Here is a 17,421-nt window from a genome sequence, read left to right as displayed (position 1 = left end):
ACTACGTGAGGTCCCTCATAACACCATCTGCGAGGGAATTACTACACCACGCCAGGTCCCTCATAACACCATCTGAGGGAACTACTACACCACGTGAGTTCCTCCTAACACCATCTGGGAGGGAGTTACTACACTACGAGATTGCTGTTCAAGACCTACATTAATCTGTATGTTCACTGTATGTTCCTTTACCTTTCTCTAATGAAGGCTTTTGTTAAACCACCAATGTATGTGTTGTCATAGTAAGAGAAACAACTGAGGCCCTGCAATTGTGTGTAAATGAAGCAGAAAGTCAGATCATCAACCTGGGACTTGGTCACAATTTTCGTGATGCCATATGGCAGCAGGGTCTACAACACATTATGCTTCCACTATCTTCCCAGGCGGTAGTACCTCCCTGTTTAATGACAAAGATAGATAGAGAGGGAGGGGAAGGGAAGGGGGCATATCTCTCTCTCCTTCAAGTTTTGTGTTGTCGTGTGGTGGTGATGAACTAAAAAGAATATATGACCCACATTTGTACCTCCCACACCAGCAATTCTCACACATCACAGTTTAAGCTCGGCAATTCCCGCTCTGAAACAAGTGATACAAATGCTGGAGAGCTCAGAGGTATACCAGACCCATACATGTACAGCACTAGACATCATAGCTGACAGGAATGAACGCTGACTGCTGACGAAAGTATTAATGAAAATGATATCACGGAAATAATAATAATAATAATAATAATAATAATAATAATAATAATAATAATAATAATTATAATAATAATAATAATAATAATAATAATAATAAAAATAATAATAATAATAAATAAATAAATAAATAAATAAATAAATAAGTAGATGGATAATTATCTTAATAAAAATAAGTACCGTGATATAAATGCATCTGATACTCCAGTAACATCGCCATTGCTTAAAACTGGAGATAAAAATAAATAAATATAAAATGTTAGTACAATGAATACATGAAAATAAAAACAGGTTACGTAAATGCGTAATATAGTCAGCCAAAACGTTAATCACCAACATGGTTCGTTCTGGCATAGTTCAGTGATGGCCGGGAGTCAGTTCGCTCGCTTACGATGAGTGGAGCTTCGTCCCATACTTAATATTACTAAGTAGTTTGAAGGTCATTTTTAACCTTGGTGCTCTGCTAAGTTTCCATTCTGAGCATTAAAACAAATATTCTAATGACTACTCTGAATAAAAAACAAAAAAATATATTAAGAGTATGAGCGCCAGTAAGACCTTTGTCATTTCAACTGTGAACACTTAAAGGAGACACCAAGTACTGTACATAATTTCTTCTGAGTATCTCGTCTCCCCACCCAAGGCTTTGTTCAGGTGTCATCGTAAAGGTTCAAAGTTGACGTGACATTAATGATTTTTTTTTGGTCCCACAGACTCAGCTATTAGCGTCTAGTGTACGAGGCTACTTAGTGCAACAAAGAACATCGCGCCATCTTTGAAACTCTTAAATAACCCATAAAATAACAGGAAGAGTAAATAAGGTAATTAAAGATTTCTGAATCATTCCATAAAGAGATAATAATTAGAAACATAAACAAAATGAATCAAACAAAATAGTAGACAAAAATACAAAATACACACACGAACACCACGGCGGAAGACAATAGAGAAGAGTGAAAAGTTGTGTGAGCTTACAGTAGACATGTCGTCTATCACGGTAACCATATTACAGGGAGTGGCCCACCTCCACCCTGCACCGTGTTACTGGGAGAGGCGGGCGGGCCACCACCACCCTACATCATGACTGACCTCACCAGGAAAACAATGCATTGTTTGGGGAAGAGTGTGAGGCTGTTTTTATGTCCACAGACACTCCCTCATGACCCCTCACTCTTCACACTCCCTCATGACCCCTCACTCTTCACACTCCCTCATGACCCCTCACTCTTCACACTCCCTCATGACCCCTCACTCTTCACACTCCCTCATGACCCCTCACTCTTCACACTCGACCCTCACTCTTCACACCTCATGACCTTCACTTTCACACTCTCATGACGGACCCTTCACTCTTCACACTCCCTCATGACCTCACTCACACCTCATGACCCTCACTCTTCACACTCCCTCATGACCCCTCACTCTTCACACTCCCTCATGACCCTTCACTCTTCACACTCCCTCATGACCCCTCACTCTTCACACTCCCTCATGACCCCTCACTCTTCACACTCCCTCATGACCCTTCACTCTTCACACTCCCTCATGACCCCTCACTCTTCACACTCCCTCATGACCCCTCACTCTTCATACTCCCTCACGAATCCTCACCTACCTCCTTCGTGAACTCTCACCTCCCTTACACTCCCTCCTGACCTCTCCTTCCCTCACACTTCCTCGTGACACCTCACTTCTCATACACCTCACGACACCTCACACTCCCTCAGAACCCGTCATTTCTCTCACACCTCCTCATGACCGTTCACTTCGCTCACATCTCATGATCCTGACACTCCCGCATGACCAATCACACTCCTAAATGATCCCCCACCTCCCTAACACCTCATGACCCCTTACACTTCCTTAGGAGCCATATCTTCCCCCACACTTCTCCTGACCTCTCACCTCCCTCATAAACACATACCTCCACCTCATTATCCCCCTCTGGGTTCCACTAATTACGTAGACACCCTGAGGGCCCCCATTACCTGGAAATCATCACAAATTCCTATTTTAATACTTCAAGTTCATGTTTCCCAGGTTAGGTTAGGTTGAGTGTTGGGTTGGGTTGGGTTGGGTTGGGTTGGGTAAGGTGTTGGGTTGGTTTGGGTTGGGTTGGATTAGGTTAAGTTAGGCTTAGGGTTGGGTTGGCTTTGGTTAGGTTGGGTTGGCTTGTCTTGGCTTAGGTTGGGTTGAGCTATCAATAGACACATAAAACCTAATTATTCTCCAGACAAACATGAGCTTCAGGAGACAATAACTTGGCTGGTGGGGTTACCATTCTATTTTTGGCTTGAGGGAACCAACGAGAACGTATGGTGCTCAGTATACACAGGCATCTGGAGCCCTACATTGCATTTTCATCGAGTGATCATTTTATATTATAACTTACTTAACTAACTTACAACCCGATTCCTGGAGACTAATTACCTTTAAGTGCTTTTTAATGAGGCTACGTTTTCTCATCATCTAAGAAGCTTTCCTCCATATTTATCTCACATCACGTAATTATAATTTTATTCGTGTTCTTAAATATACCTACATAATTTATTCTTCTAGAAACACACTTTAATTATCCTAATCTTGACCTGAATATTATCTGCGAGGACGAGGAAGAAGTGCATGTGTGGTTGGTGGTTTGTGTCTGACCACCACCCACACGCCACGCCAGTATGTCCAATGGCTCTTAGGGCCAATTGCAAGAACTTCCGTGGTGTACGCGATGCTGTGGTATCCCCATGGTCGCTTTGCAAGAAACACTGGGGCTTAAAAACAAAAAAACCTGTGCGATTCATTATTAGAACGTGGGAGATTTCCGTGGTACTCTTACCCCCGCCTGATGACCACTACGATGAAACTATATTTTGAAACCAAAAGAAAAGAAATAGAATTGAATGTACATGAATTGTATAAATCTGCAGAGGAATTATATTTTTTATAAGATATCCTCCATAAGGAACAGCGTATGAAAAATTTTAGTGTTCTTTTTAAATGAAATCCATATTTGTGTGGGAACTTCCGCCAGCCTCTACTTGCTTATATCCTCCAAATTCTTCTAACCATCATTTAAGGTAAGCCTTTAAGATAGCTAATCCAAATAATTTATGTGTAGGAATGTATGGAAATCAAATTAAGCTAAAAAAAGTCGTAAGTGGCCTAATTTGAGAGTGGTAACGGCAGCTTCATCAGGGATGGTAAATGACGTCCCTTATCAGAAATAATATCGACCTAATTTTCGTAATGAGCGCAATTAATAATCACCCAACACTACATAAATGGATATAGTATAAATATTTAGTAGCCTAAATTTAATATTTTAACAAGTCCAAATATGCCAGGTGACCTGTACCAGGGTAGTTCCCAGGCCCTAACACATTTGGCAGTTTTTGCTTATGTGATTTTTTTATGTTTTTGTTTTCATTATAGATGGCAAATATCAAGGATTTTCATATGTTTAATGGCAATGTTGATATACAGTACAGCACACAGCCATTCTATATTTTGTCTACAAGTAAAGTAGAATCAAGTGTGAAGACATTGGCCTTGTATGTCCATGATTCCAACAAAAATTAACAATGTCTTCCAAAATAAAAGAAATTGATGGTGGTATTATATTTTCGGTTCGGTCATCCAGGGAATTTTAGGATTTTAAGTTGACCGATTTTTTCCAGTTAGGCTAAGTTAGGTAGGTTAGGTTAAAATTTTGATGTATAGAACATTAAAATTTTAAAGGGCTTATAATTTTTCTAAGAATTTCTCAAAAAAAAATGGGACCACTGTTTTGGAATCACCATAAAAATCTACATTAGAATTTTTTTTTAGTGTGTTGCATATCAAACAAAAAAATCCGAGTTTCTATTGGAAATTAAATTTTTTGCATTACTTTAACAGAAAAAATTACCCACAATATGTAGGTGTTGGAAACTTATTAATATTAACCCTTATAAATAACGATGTTTCAGAATTCGCAAATTCAACTAACATACTGTAATATTAATGCCTTTATTTTCATTCACATGTGGAGATACAGCTGACTATTCACCTTTCACCAATACTTAAGAAATAATTCTTGGTATCACGAATGATGTGGAATTTTTCCGGTTACTGGGAAAATTCTGGAATTTGCTACCTAACCTAACCTTGGAATTGGTTCTCAGACTCGGAACAGAAAAATTTGGAGACTTTCCATAAAATCTCCAAATTATTCATAATTTTATCCTTGAATTTTCCTCATAGACCAGAAAAAATGCAGTATCTGGAATTTTCAGAAAATACGCCTTGGAGAAATCATAACATATGCCTTAAATAATCTAAAAAAATAATTTTACAACTTACATATATACAGTACATGGATATGTTGTATTAATATACTTGTGAAATTTGTGGATGTTTTTCTTTTAAAATACTGTACTCTTGATGATCCATATATTATAACATCCTGCTTTGATCATGCTGGAGATGTTTTTTCTTTATTTATTTATTTATTTATTTATTTATTTATTTATTTATTACCCTCGGTCCCGCCCAGCAACATGACGTAAGGTTTTGTGATTAAATTTTTTTTAGTCAATCTATAGAATTTAATATTTTTTCTTAACTGACCAGTCACAAGCCAGGATGAGAAAAAGAGGGAGGGGCTAATTGACATTTCCATAATTAACAGATTATAGTTTATTCCTATTATTCTTTCACCGTTCACCAGGTTAAGTTATTTTTCAGGATATACAAAAAATACGAGTAAAATAAATAGTGTAATAAAAATAAAGATAATTGCAAGAAATAAACACAGTAGACACAGAACCACAGTAAATATTACACGCACCCACGCACACACACACGCGCACACACACACACACACACACACCGTACAAGATGGAATACTTAAAACAGAGCAATTCACTCTCATTACGGTGGGAATAAGCCTTACTGTGAAAAGACCAAAGTGTAAAAATAGAGCGGCCAAAATAACATTAAATGGTACAGGAGGGCAGCCATCGGGCAGCAACCTAACTGTGTGTAGGGGATATAAATAACAAATAGAGCTTAGTTTCCCTCCCTCCCTCTATCAATCTCTCCCTCCTTCTATTCACCCCTCCCTCCCTAGCCCCCTCTATCCACCCATCCCTGCCTCTATTCACCCCCATTCTCTCCTTCCCTCCCGCCATCCTTCTTTCCTTCCCTCCCTTCCCGCCATCTGTCTCTCTTTCCTTCCTTCCTCCCTCTATCCCTCCCTCCATCCCTTCCTTCATCCCTCCCTCCCCCCTTAGCGTGGATCACCTGGATCACAGGTATTGTGTTGCCTTAATACTTAACAACCTCACTACCCAATAAAGTGGGCTGGCCATTACACACACACACACACACGTCATTTATATATCATATTTGTATCACTTATGTTACTTGTATATTACTTGTAAATCAAGAGACCCATTCCCCAATTATGTAACTGTATATTTTCAGCCTCCAGCTGCCATGCCCTTTCAATAAACCGTTAATCTTTATTATTACACACACACACACACACACACACACACACACACATTCGCCCCAGCGTTTATGTATCAGTATATACAGTATGCATGAAGAAAATAATTCCTGGATGCAATAAGACAAATTCATTGATAAAAAAAACTTGTCCTCGTCGACTTGTTCACCATCAACAACAACAAAACTGTGAAGACACAAAGACTAACCTTCATCTCCACATCAAACTTAAAAATAAATAATAACATCCATATTTGAATCATTAGATCACGCCAAAGAACACGACCAGCAACACGTAAGAGATATAATGTTTGGGTGTACGAACGAGATGGTTATGAGAGAGAGAGAGAGAGAGAGAGAAAGAGTGTGTGTGTGTTAGAGGGGTGAAAGAGAATGGGTGAGGAGGGGGGAGGGGGTAGTGTTGGTGCTGTGGTAGTGAGGGCTATGCGCGTGGGAGGTGCTCGGTTTGCCCGCCCTATATAACCTCTCTTCCTCCAAATTACTTCTCATTCCACACCTCCCGCCGTTGTTTACGTCTCCACTCTGGTCTTCCCGTCTGTTGTTCCAGCGACCCGCTGTCGCTGCCGCTCGGGTTACCAGGAAAAGGTCGCTGGTGGAGAGTGTATACAGCAAGAGGCAGAAGGACCACCCGGAGCTGAGATGAGGAACCTCGTCTGTCTTAGGATCCTTCTTCTCGTCGCTCTCATCGTCCTCGGGAGTGAGTAGCTGGACTTGCTTGGATAGTTTTATGTTGCATCGTTCTTGGATACGTTTATTGTGGCGCTGATCCTCCTCAGTGGTGAGTAACTCGACATAGTTAGACAGCTTTATATTAACCAGCGACTGTTGGAACTTTGTCAATTGAAAACTGCTGCCAAGAGAGGTGTGGGATACGATACCCCGGATACCCTCTGACATCCATATCCATGACGATGTGAAATTTAGTCGTCGAAGACCTTAAGACGCTTAACAAATCGTGACATCCATAGGAGAACGAGAGAGATCGTATTGTTGCACGAGTTCTTTTTTTAATTTCTATAGCCATATAAAACTCCCCATGGGACTTGGAGCACGATAAACGTAAATTAGAATAAGAATCACAAAATCGGTGGTCATGTTTCGGTCAGGAAGTTACCCTCACCATCCCCACCCCCCCACAGGAGTGACCAAGACCCATTAAGATAATTACTTGTTCGATGTCAAAACTTTGTGGTAATAAGATGCAGTAATAATGATCGTAAACAGGTGCTACTCAACCCAGTGACAAACACTTTTCTAGCACAACATAATAGGATAGTTCACAGTTCCATTAATAATCGTGTGATGCTCAAACTGTATCTGAGGGTAAAGTGAGGAGCTTCAGTTGTGTGTCATCCATACCCTCACCCGCGATCACGATGTACAACTGTATATAACACTTTACTGTTCCATAATTCGGGAAATTATATTGAAGTTCGCGTATGCTGTACAATGATGATAATAATGATGAAAATAAAAATAATAATGATACTACTATTACTAATAACAATAACGAGGCTGTGGTCGTACTGTGAAAATAACCAACACCTGCATTTCGACACCTGATTCTCGGTTAAGATAACATCATGTAGCATATCACCTTACCTGAATTTTATATACCATTAAAAGTTAAAGTAACATAAAGTAACAAAATCGGTTTATATATTTTTAACAAATGAAAAGACACGTTATATTAAACTATAAAATAAAACTGACTCAGTGTTGTGGATGTGTTAATATAATGTACGGAGAATAAATGTCCATTACTTAGCCATAATAGCTACTGATGACGCTTATAACCACACAAAAAAAACACACTCATACAAAAACAAACACACACACACACCCATACATACAAAACAAACACACACACATACAAAAACAAACACATACATACATATATACACACATGTACACACACACACACACACACATAGCCCCCCTTCACTACAGCGTTTACAGGGACTCGTCAGGTTTCGTGCAGTGTGGCAGCCCTGTGCTTGTTTACATTCGACAGAAGTTAACTCACAATAGCAAACTTACTATGGAATCAAAGTAAAACAATATTAAAACAAATATCTCAAAGATAATGATTTCTGGAATGTTGTATGACGGGCCCATGTAAAGGCACTAGTGAGGGGGACTGTACATACATACATACTGTACATACCTTCATCAGCCAGCACTGCGTATTAGCCCGTCATAAGGCTGACAGATAGTAGCAGACAGACACAGACAGACAGACAGACAGACAAGTTGAATATCCTTAGGTGTGTGTATAAGACTCAGTAACACCGTGTACATCGTCGCTAATAAATAATTCATTAGAGTTATTAGCTGGTACATTGTTAATATCAGGTGAGTCGTCAGGTTAAAAGTGCTAATGGCTGGCTGGGTGCTAATGAACTGTATGAGGGATTAGCACACTTTATATAAGGTAACAGAGGAGGATGATATACGCATCTTAATAATGAAAGTTAATGGTGGAAACATTTAACGATATTAAGTGTGAATATGACTCAGTGTGTCAGATGGGTTTGTGGTATAGAAGGAAACACGAGAGTCAGATTCCCAATGTTTGCTTGTTTCCTAACCTAACCTAACCTAACCGAACCAAACCACACCCGGTTTCCAATCAGCAGCGCGAGGGAGTTAACATGATTTATTAACTAGAATGCAGAGACTGGAGGCTCCTATAGGTTTTGACAGTGCTAGTAAGCATTAATGTTCTGTAAACTATGTAGATATCCTAACTAGTAACTCTACTCTTTCTTTACCGACGACGATAAAGGGGAGATCGATTTTGGCTGAGAATTAAATTTTTTATCATATTGTACCCAACGCGTAGTGTATACTGAACCCTCTCTGGACTCTTCGCGCCCAAACATACAATAATATATTATGTGAACCTGAATATTACCGACACATTTATTATCGTTCACCTCCCTCAAGCACACTGTGTGGCTGAAATACGATTCTTGGACACCATTATATAACACAGTACATGCAAACCCATATTTACGCTGATTTATTAGGCTATTATCCTCAATGATGGGCAAAAGGGTTTGTAATCATGTTGAGTGAAACACAGATATTCAGAGTTGTTAATCTTTCTAATATCCTAGTTTTCTTAAGACTGTTCTTCCATGAGGTGGATGTTCAAACACCTGGTTACCGAAGTTGTACATTTCTAATTCAAAGTTTCCCCTACAAAAGAGGCACCTTCAGGAATACTGTATACTGTACAATTAACAACTGTTAGTATACTATCGTTTTTAACACTGTGTATGAAAGAGAATGTGCTCCCCGCACTTAACACACACACACACACACACACATATATATGTTAGTTAAAACCCGAAATAAGTAAAAACCATTTTAACGGGTTAAAACTAAAAGTCACAAAGGCTGTATGATACAACTAGTATTAATTAGACAAACTAGTTACACCTAAGGATGCAAGGGAAAACCTGCAATCCAGGACTAGCATATTACCAAACCTAGTTTTAACAAAACATTTAAGTTTAAAATAGTTTCAACAACAACACTGAGTGAAATAAAAAATAGTAATGACAAGATAATGGGAATTTTTCAATGGTTAGTGGAGTTTTCGGAGGTCGCTCGTGGGACCTCTATAAGGGAAACGAGAGTTTTTACTCCCTCTAGCGTAGTTTTATACTAAACCTTATTCTCCTTCCTCATTTATCTCTTCTTCCCCCACCCACACTCGTTGGTGGGAAACATTTCTTCCCCAGAACCGTCAGGTAAGGGTTCATTACAAGTGATCCACAACTCTCCCCACCACCGTCTGCCCTTAAACCCGCTACACAGCTCAAACATTTGATCAGACCTTTCTTCACAAATAAATCTGAGCAAGCAAAACTAATCAAGGGTAGGAGAGCTTTGTTGATTGCGCAAACTATTTACTCTGTGTGTGTGCAAAGATGTGTGTATAAACTTGAAAAAAATGAACGTGTAGAGGATAGTTCAGACTAGTTGCTCAGTTTTCAGCAGTAACAGGCGTGTCAGACAATGAATGATTTTTATAATTATTCCAAATAATTCACAAAATATTTTATTAAAATCTACCACAACAAGAAAAATCGCTTTTGATGAATAAAATTAAAGAGCCTGTGACATATTTCATTTTAAATTCTTCAGTAATACCACGTCACAGTTTCAGCGCCTGATTCATAGATGCAGCGGAACTATCAAATCAATATATTGTAGTCTATTCCATATCAAAATATAATTTGTAAAACTTCTATGTATTAATGATATATCACGATTATCTGTTCATCCTCTCAGATTCAAGAGCAGTATTGGTTCAGTATAGGAGACGGATGTGTAGGGCGAGTGTTAATAAGGAACCCGAGTGAAAAGTTTTGGAGAAATTAAATAATTAATTTGTGGTCATCATGGCTCCGGAACTTCAAACTATTGAATATCAGAAAATTAATTATAGACATAATATAAACTGTGCGGTACTTTGACTATGTACGTACTTTTTTTTCTAGTTAATTTCTAAATTAAAAAAAATCCGGAAACTTTTGATGACTTTCGTAAAAAAATATCGCTTATAAGACGTGAAATAAGACGATATAATTTAGGGACATTATTGATTCACATGTAAACTATATAATAAACGTTAAGAACAAAGTAGGTAATATAATACTAATGTAAAGTGTTTTTTAACCCATCCTATTCTTGTAGAGTCTTTTTAGATATGTATTATTTAACATTTACTTAATATGTATAATGTAGGAGAAATAATTGGTATGCACATCTAAATTAACATAAGACGATATTTGCAATTTAATGCTTACCTCCAATCAATTATATTCTTCCCGGAACGCCCGTCAATACTGGTCCAGGCATCTCTCACTAACTCTGCCTGACCTGTCTGTCTTCGTCTCTGCCCCTGAGTTCCCAAATTTCAAAAGTTTGCCGGAGGTTCGTAGAATTGCCGGTGTGGGGCGTAAGTCCCCCACGTACTGCGCCAGGAATCGATAAGTTTTAATGGATTACAGAAACAATATGAATATCATCCCAGTATTTAGCATATTACTGTAATGTTTTGCTGGGATAGTTTATGGTCTTTACTACTGTACATTATTATATAGTTTACTTACAAATATAAGTAACTTAGCTTACTTTAAACTTATCTCGCTACTCCTTCAGGTGAGTGCCGTCAGCGTAAGCGACAGGATCTTATACCTTTCCCTCGGGTGGGTAAGAGGAACCACCTGAATGATGTTGCAGGTCAAGCCGGCGTGGGCGTCGGGGACACATTGGCCAACTGGCCTCTACTGGAAGATCCCAAGAGCAACTGGTTAGCGCCTCTGATGTATGTGCTGGAGACCCGAGACCAAGGTGAGGCCTCAGGCGTTTAATATCTCTCTCTCTCTCTCTCTCTCTCTCTCTCTCTCTCTCTCTCTCTCAACTTTTAACTTAAGGAACTTGATGATTACGTGATGAAAACAAACTATAAACATCATAAGCTAATTTATCGTGGGCCAAGTAAAATGTTGTCAGTGAGTCTGTCAGTCATTTAGTCAAGAATGGTATTCATAGTGCTGCCTGATGCAACCAATAAACAAATTCAACACAAGGCCAGGTAACACCACGCTCTCCTAGGTCGTGCAGTTGAACAATCAATGGCGATTGTCCCTTTCAGTCCAATTCAAATTCAATGCAGTCGATTATTTTTTCTTCTGAACCATAAACCACTTTGGGAAAAATTATATGGAGAAGAATTTGTATGTGCCGACTAAACATAACATATTTAAATATACTTAAATCCTATCCAAGAAACCTGTCTAAATTATTTTTGGAGTATCTCTATCCAATTAATATTTAAGTAAAAAAGTAAACTCCTTATGATCTTCAATACTTTCAACGACGAGATTGTACCAAAGTCCCACAAGTCGCATCCGTCACCCCTGACATATAAGAGACACAGGGATAAAGGATAATGGTTATACTGATGAACGTCATCAGGATCTCCATACGTTCTGGGTCACACTACAGTCCAGAGTCCCCGGGGTAAGTCCTCGCTGGTGGGTAGTATGCCTCTCATCTTAGTGAGAATGGGCGTAAATTGGACGTTAGGCGAGAATTCTAGGCACGGTGTCGGGTGATGACGGTGCTCAGGAGAATGTTAGGGGGAGCCATAGCTAGGCTGGCCACCTGCCGGCTGAATGTCGGAATGGGAGGGGTGTAGCTATAGACGGTGTGGTTTGGTAAAATGTGACTTTGAACGTGTAGTAAACACAACATATTTATTGATGTTTCATAATTACCGATGATTACAAGAAAAATACAAATAAAAAGGCATTTATCTGAGTAATTTCCAAAAGCCTGGGAGAGTTTGTAGCGTATAACTCATGTTCAAGTTTAAAAGTACTGGTACTATACTATAGACGCACAAGTAATACAGAGTAATATAGATTCGCTGTAGAAAGCTCACACGTGATCACACAGTCCAATAATAACGTCGATATCGGCATCACTGACCTACTAAGGATGTATAGTCTGACGGGTACTAGGCCTCCGACTAAAACGAAATCCTTAAAATATAAATCAAGGGCACTGATATTTTAAAGGTTGTCTTCAAGTATAGCAACAATATTTTACTAATTAGAACACTCTCATCATCATCATCATCTTCCAAAAATGCTTAAATCAACGGAGGGATGAATATCACTCAAATTACTGAAAAGTGATGGTCTGATCCGAGTAATACTTAACGGGTGGATTTTTGCGACCAACAGTTCTCAGAAAGTAAATAAGAAATAAGGAGCTTCATTCAGTGACCTGCAGTAGACTTGTACTATACATATTTGCATGACTAACAGGGCCGTTTCTGTCCGTGTATGTGTCATCTCTCGCGGATGTTAAGACACAGTTTTATTTATTAAAAGTTTAAGAAAATTATTCCAGATTTCGACCTTAGTTGTTAAAGAACAGTAATAACATTTAACAACAATGTAATATTTTTTAATCTTATTTCACGATAGTGTTTACTACTTTAAAAGTCCTTCCTTTAAGTTTAAAAATATCCTCAGGAAGAGACATAAAAAGAAATACTCAGTTTAGAAACTTTTAACTTTAATCAACCTTTGGGTTTAATTTTCAGACACCGAAGAATTCACGGAATCCAGTAACGTCTTGCCTCCTGTGTGGAAACTCCTGGGACACAAGAGCAGCAATGGACACCGCCAGCCAATACCCCACATCAACACCCACACTTCCGAGTCTCACAGTACGGAGCCTCGCCATAAAGTTAGGCCTAGGCAGCAGAGATCACACTCCCCTTTACAGCTGTCTACTTTTAACTATTTACTCCTTCGTCGCCTTCTTCAGCAAGTGGAAACACAAACTCCAGCAGAGATCGAGACTTACCCGCAAGACTAATTTCAATAGTAGATGAGTGGAAGAGAAGCACAGAAAATTCCCATTGAAGTTGTCTAGAGCGGAGATAAAGTATAACACTGGCAGCAGAATGAAAAAGGTGATATTTATATTGAGTAGACGCTAAAGAGATGACCACTATTAAGAATATTTGCATGACGTGTCCAAGTCGTCATTTTTCACATTGCGTATTTACTTACTACTGCTGGATAGGATAGGATGCCAAACAAACGAGGGCGGCTTCAGGGTGGCGGGGGCGCTATTCTTATCAGAAGTCAGGGTTAATCTTCGAGTTGTGTAACTTGTGCAATTGTGGACAACAACTGAACTTTTTTGTGTAAATATAACGGTAAACTTAAAAAAGTTTATTTTTGGCTTTAAATCTACAATGCTCATGATGAGAAAGCGAGATTTATAAAAAATGAACAAGACGTTTTTCATTTTCCTTTGGCAAAATTTACTAACTATTAAAAAAATATAGTCGCAGGTTTAAAGTCCTCACCCTTTACTTTGTTAGTTACGTCATGATTTCTTACCTGGAGGTAAATTAAAAAAAAATCCGGCTAAATATTATTTCAATTAGACCTTTTTCTATTAAGGTACCGGTAACATTTTATCAATAGTGATTAAAAGATGTCTGAGCTGAATATACGAGGTGCATAACATTGGTCTTATTTACAGTAAAAGACGGTGCAGTAATCGTTCTGGGGCAATCATGAATCAAGTGCTGTTTCCACCACCCAAAAAAATCAATCTTGTCACTGGATTAACAAAATTATCAAAATTTATAAACAAATTGCGTTTATACATTAATTCAACTCATTGAAGAAGTCCCAGGATTTTAAGTGTCAGGAAATGATCATCAGTGTGGTGTGTGTGAGGGGGGGACTAAGCGGTAGTGATAAGTGAGCTCATACTCATATATTTGAGGACTATGAAATTTCTATGACAAACCTCTTATAGTTTCTTCAATGTCTACCCCTCTCCACACTTTAGTTGACTCATCCAACAAACAATAGAATCTAATTTCTTTTGGATTGCTTAACATAGTTACATCATAAAACCTTCCCTTATAAAACGCTGCCTTCTAAATGTATTGGTTACACGCTAGTTAGTTGTCAATAATTATTTCTATGAGAACTACCCCTTTTTGCATTTTAGTGCCATGGAAATTCATAATATAAAGACAATATTTTGCATTATACCACTGCGTCGTGACCTTTGACACTATCTCATTATAAATAGACCTTCCATAAGATTACTTCGACAGACTTGCAGATATTACACCGACAGATCACCAAAATACATAGTCAACCGTAGGTATGAATACGGGTGTCTTACGGTATTCGAACCCATAAAGCTCTCAAACAGTCTTCTAGTAGTACGGCATCCTTTTTCGATAATGTTACCGTGTATATATTGTAATTTATTAGTGTTATTAATATTTGCCCTATCGACTCATATATTTTTTATAAAATGTCTGTACAGACACTTTGTCTAACTGTTATGAAACGTGCCTCGAGTATTGTTTCAATGATATTCCTTTTTATGAAACTGATTCGAATGATACTTGTTTCGAGTTTTGATCTGTTCAAAATAAACTGAAAAGTAATGGGAGGAAAGTGCAAAAAATGGGTATTCATATCAAATACAGTAGATAAGCAGTAAACGGGAATGAAAAAAAAAATAATGTTTAGCACAGTTCAATTATCTCTCTTCTTCAGTTAATTGCTTCCTCCTAGGCGACATTATACTAATCGGTGAATTCAAGCATTAAGGCAAGTGGGGCTGCTTGACCTCGATGCATATTTCCTTTATAAGTTGATTTTATAAACAAAGATTTGTAAAATGTTATCAAGTTAAATGTCTGGAGTTTGTTTTGCCGCAGCGTTAACCACATATTTTAATATTGACAGTGGCTATACCACTTCAACGACAACGCTGCATTAACACCAGGGTGTGTACAGTAAGTGATGGATTCTATCGATACTTGCAACACTTTCCCTAACATACGGTTACCTCTATACGTAAGAATTAACTATTCCACCAAACACTAGCTGATGATCATTTCTGTTTTGTTACGGTTTGATGATCTGATGAAATGTTCTGAATGGAAACTCGCTTCGACTTGGTAGCAGACAGGTCGTGAGGCAGACCTCCATGGATACTGGAGTATACTCATGATGAATAATATTGACAAAATATCAAAAGTACCTGAACCAGAACAGTTTCATAATAAACAACAGAACCATAAGTATTCAAATTTAGAACATCACATACTGCGGCCGCCAGTAGCCTAAACAAACAGAATGAAATCATCAGTAACTACGTACTAGGTTGAGGGTGGCAGCGACCTTCAACACTACATCTTGAATATTCTGTTTACGCTTTGTTGCCACTGACCACAGGATTGACAATTGTTGAACTGAGATGGTGTGACGACCAAAAACCGCAGGCTCATTAAATAACTAGGATTTTATAAAGAAATAGCGCCAAATACAGTACATGATGAATACCACCGATTAAATTTCACTTGTAGAATGTTTGATAATGTTCGTAAGAGTTAGTTGTAAAGTAATTGAACGAACTCAGTGATTTTTTCTTTGTGGGAGATACAATGAAAAACGAAAAATAAAGAATGCAATTGAACCCTGATCTTTAATAAAAAAAATCCTCCATACATAACATAAAATGAAAAAATAAAATAAATGGAAAGCACATTGTGACATTTGATATTTTTCTGTTCCTCCTGACAACACACACATTTTGTCCACTCTGGAGTTCCTATGTGTAACATGTGCCATCATTGTGTTGGTAAGTACGTCAGATACAACATACATCCCAGCAAGTAGCAACTGGTTAACCACCTCCCTTCCAAAGACTGCGAGAAATTAAAATGTAGCCTTAATCAAGATTCTACTTAGTGGTTATATTTTGATTGAGAGCAACTTTGTTATGACGGACAATAAATGATGTAAGATTACAAGGATCACATTTTTCATCTTTATATTACAATTTTCATCCTAATTATGTCTTATCCTCTCGGATAATACCACCTAGCTTTGTATTTTTCACGTCGTCTTAGTTGGGAGTCCAAAACACTGCTGATTGGCCAGTTAATTACTCCATATATATAACATACGCTCTCTTCTCTCCGGTTGACAACCCTGGTAAGTACACCCACTGTCTCTCGGTTCTGAATATCTGCCCACAAAAGTATATTATTTCTACTCCTATAAGAATGAGACCCGTCGTCTTATTTATCATTCGCAATATAATGTAAAAAAAAGTGTTTCAGATATGAGTAGGTAAAAATTTAATACTTTTATCTATAAATCAAGTCTCATTATCAAAGGCTCACTTAGCGTCAACCAATTGTCTGTCACTCGATTCATTATCTTCATTTCTGGGTTCTCATGAGGAGGGGATCCACGGTAATTACAAAGCATTGAGGGATGACCTCAAAACAGTATTTTATTTTATCATCTTTGCTAAATCACAAATATTTTCAAAGGCACTTTTGTTCGTGCAGTCACCACGCAATTCTCTGATTCAGAACTGATGAAGGCGGGCAGCACAAATACCCGTTTCATTTAATTGACTTTCTAACAGTTGCGTTTATACCGCTGGCTTATCAAAGGTAGTCAGCATGAGTTTAGACTTCTGCTTTATGTTAATAAAAAAATTTTACGGCATAATCGGGGGATAAATCTGGAAGTTAAGAGTTAATGCTACAATATTTCATTTCCTCACAGAAAATGGTAAAATGATTAGGGGAACTAAAGCAATTTGGGGTTTGCAGGGGTCA

At 38.2% G+C, this 17,421-nt stretch overlaps 1 protein-coding gene across 1 annotated transcript; it reads left to right on the top strand.

The window, feature by feature from the left end:
• Positions 1–6,710: 6,710 nt before the first annotated feature.
• LOC121858839 lies at positions 6,711–16,262 on the top strand. The gene is made up of 3 exons (XM_042355488.1): positions 6,711–6,900; positions 11,382–11,573; positions 13,339–16,262. Exons 1-3 carry the CDS (start codon positions 6,843–6,845, stop codon positions 13,614–13,616), a joined length of 528 nt encoding a protein of 175 aa, XP_042211422.1. The 5' UTR covers positions 6,711–6,842; the 3' UTR covers positions 13,617–16,262.
• The last annotated feature ends 1,159 nt before the right edge of the window (positions 16,263–17,421 follow it).

The sequence above is a fragment of the Homarus americanus genome, unplaced genomic scaffold, assembly GCF_018991925.1.
Source record: "Homarus americanus isolate GMGI-L3 unplaced genomic scaffold, GMGI_Hamer_2.0 scaffold59232, whole genome shotgun sequence".
Lineage (NCBI taxonomy): Eukaryota > Metazoa > Arthropoda > Malacostraca > Decapoda > Nephropidae > Homarus > Homarus americanus.
This window is presented reverse-complemented; position numbering and strand designations above follow the sequence as displayed.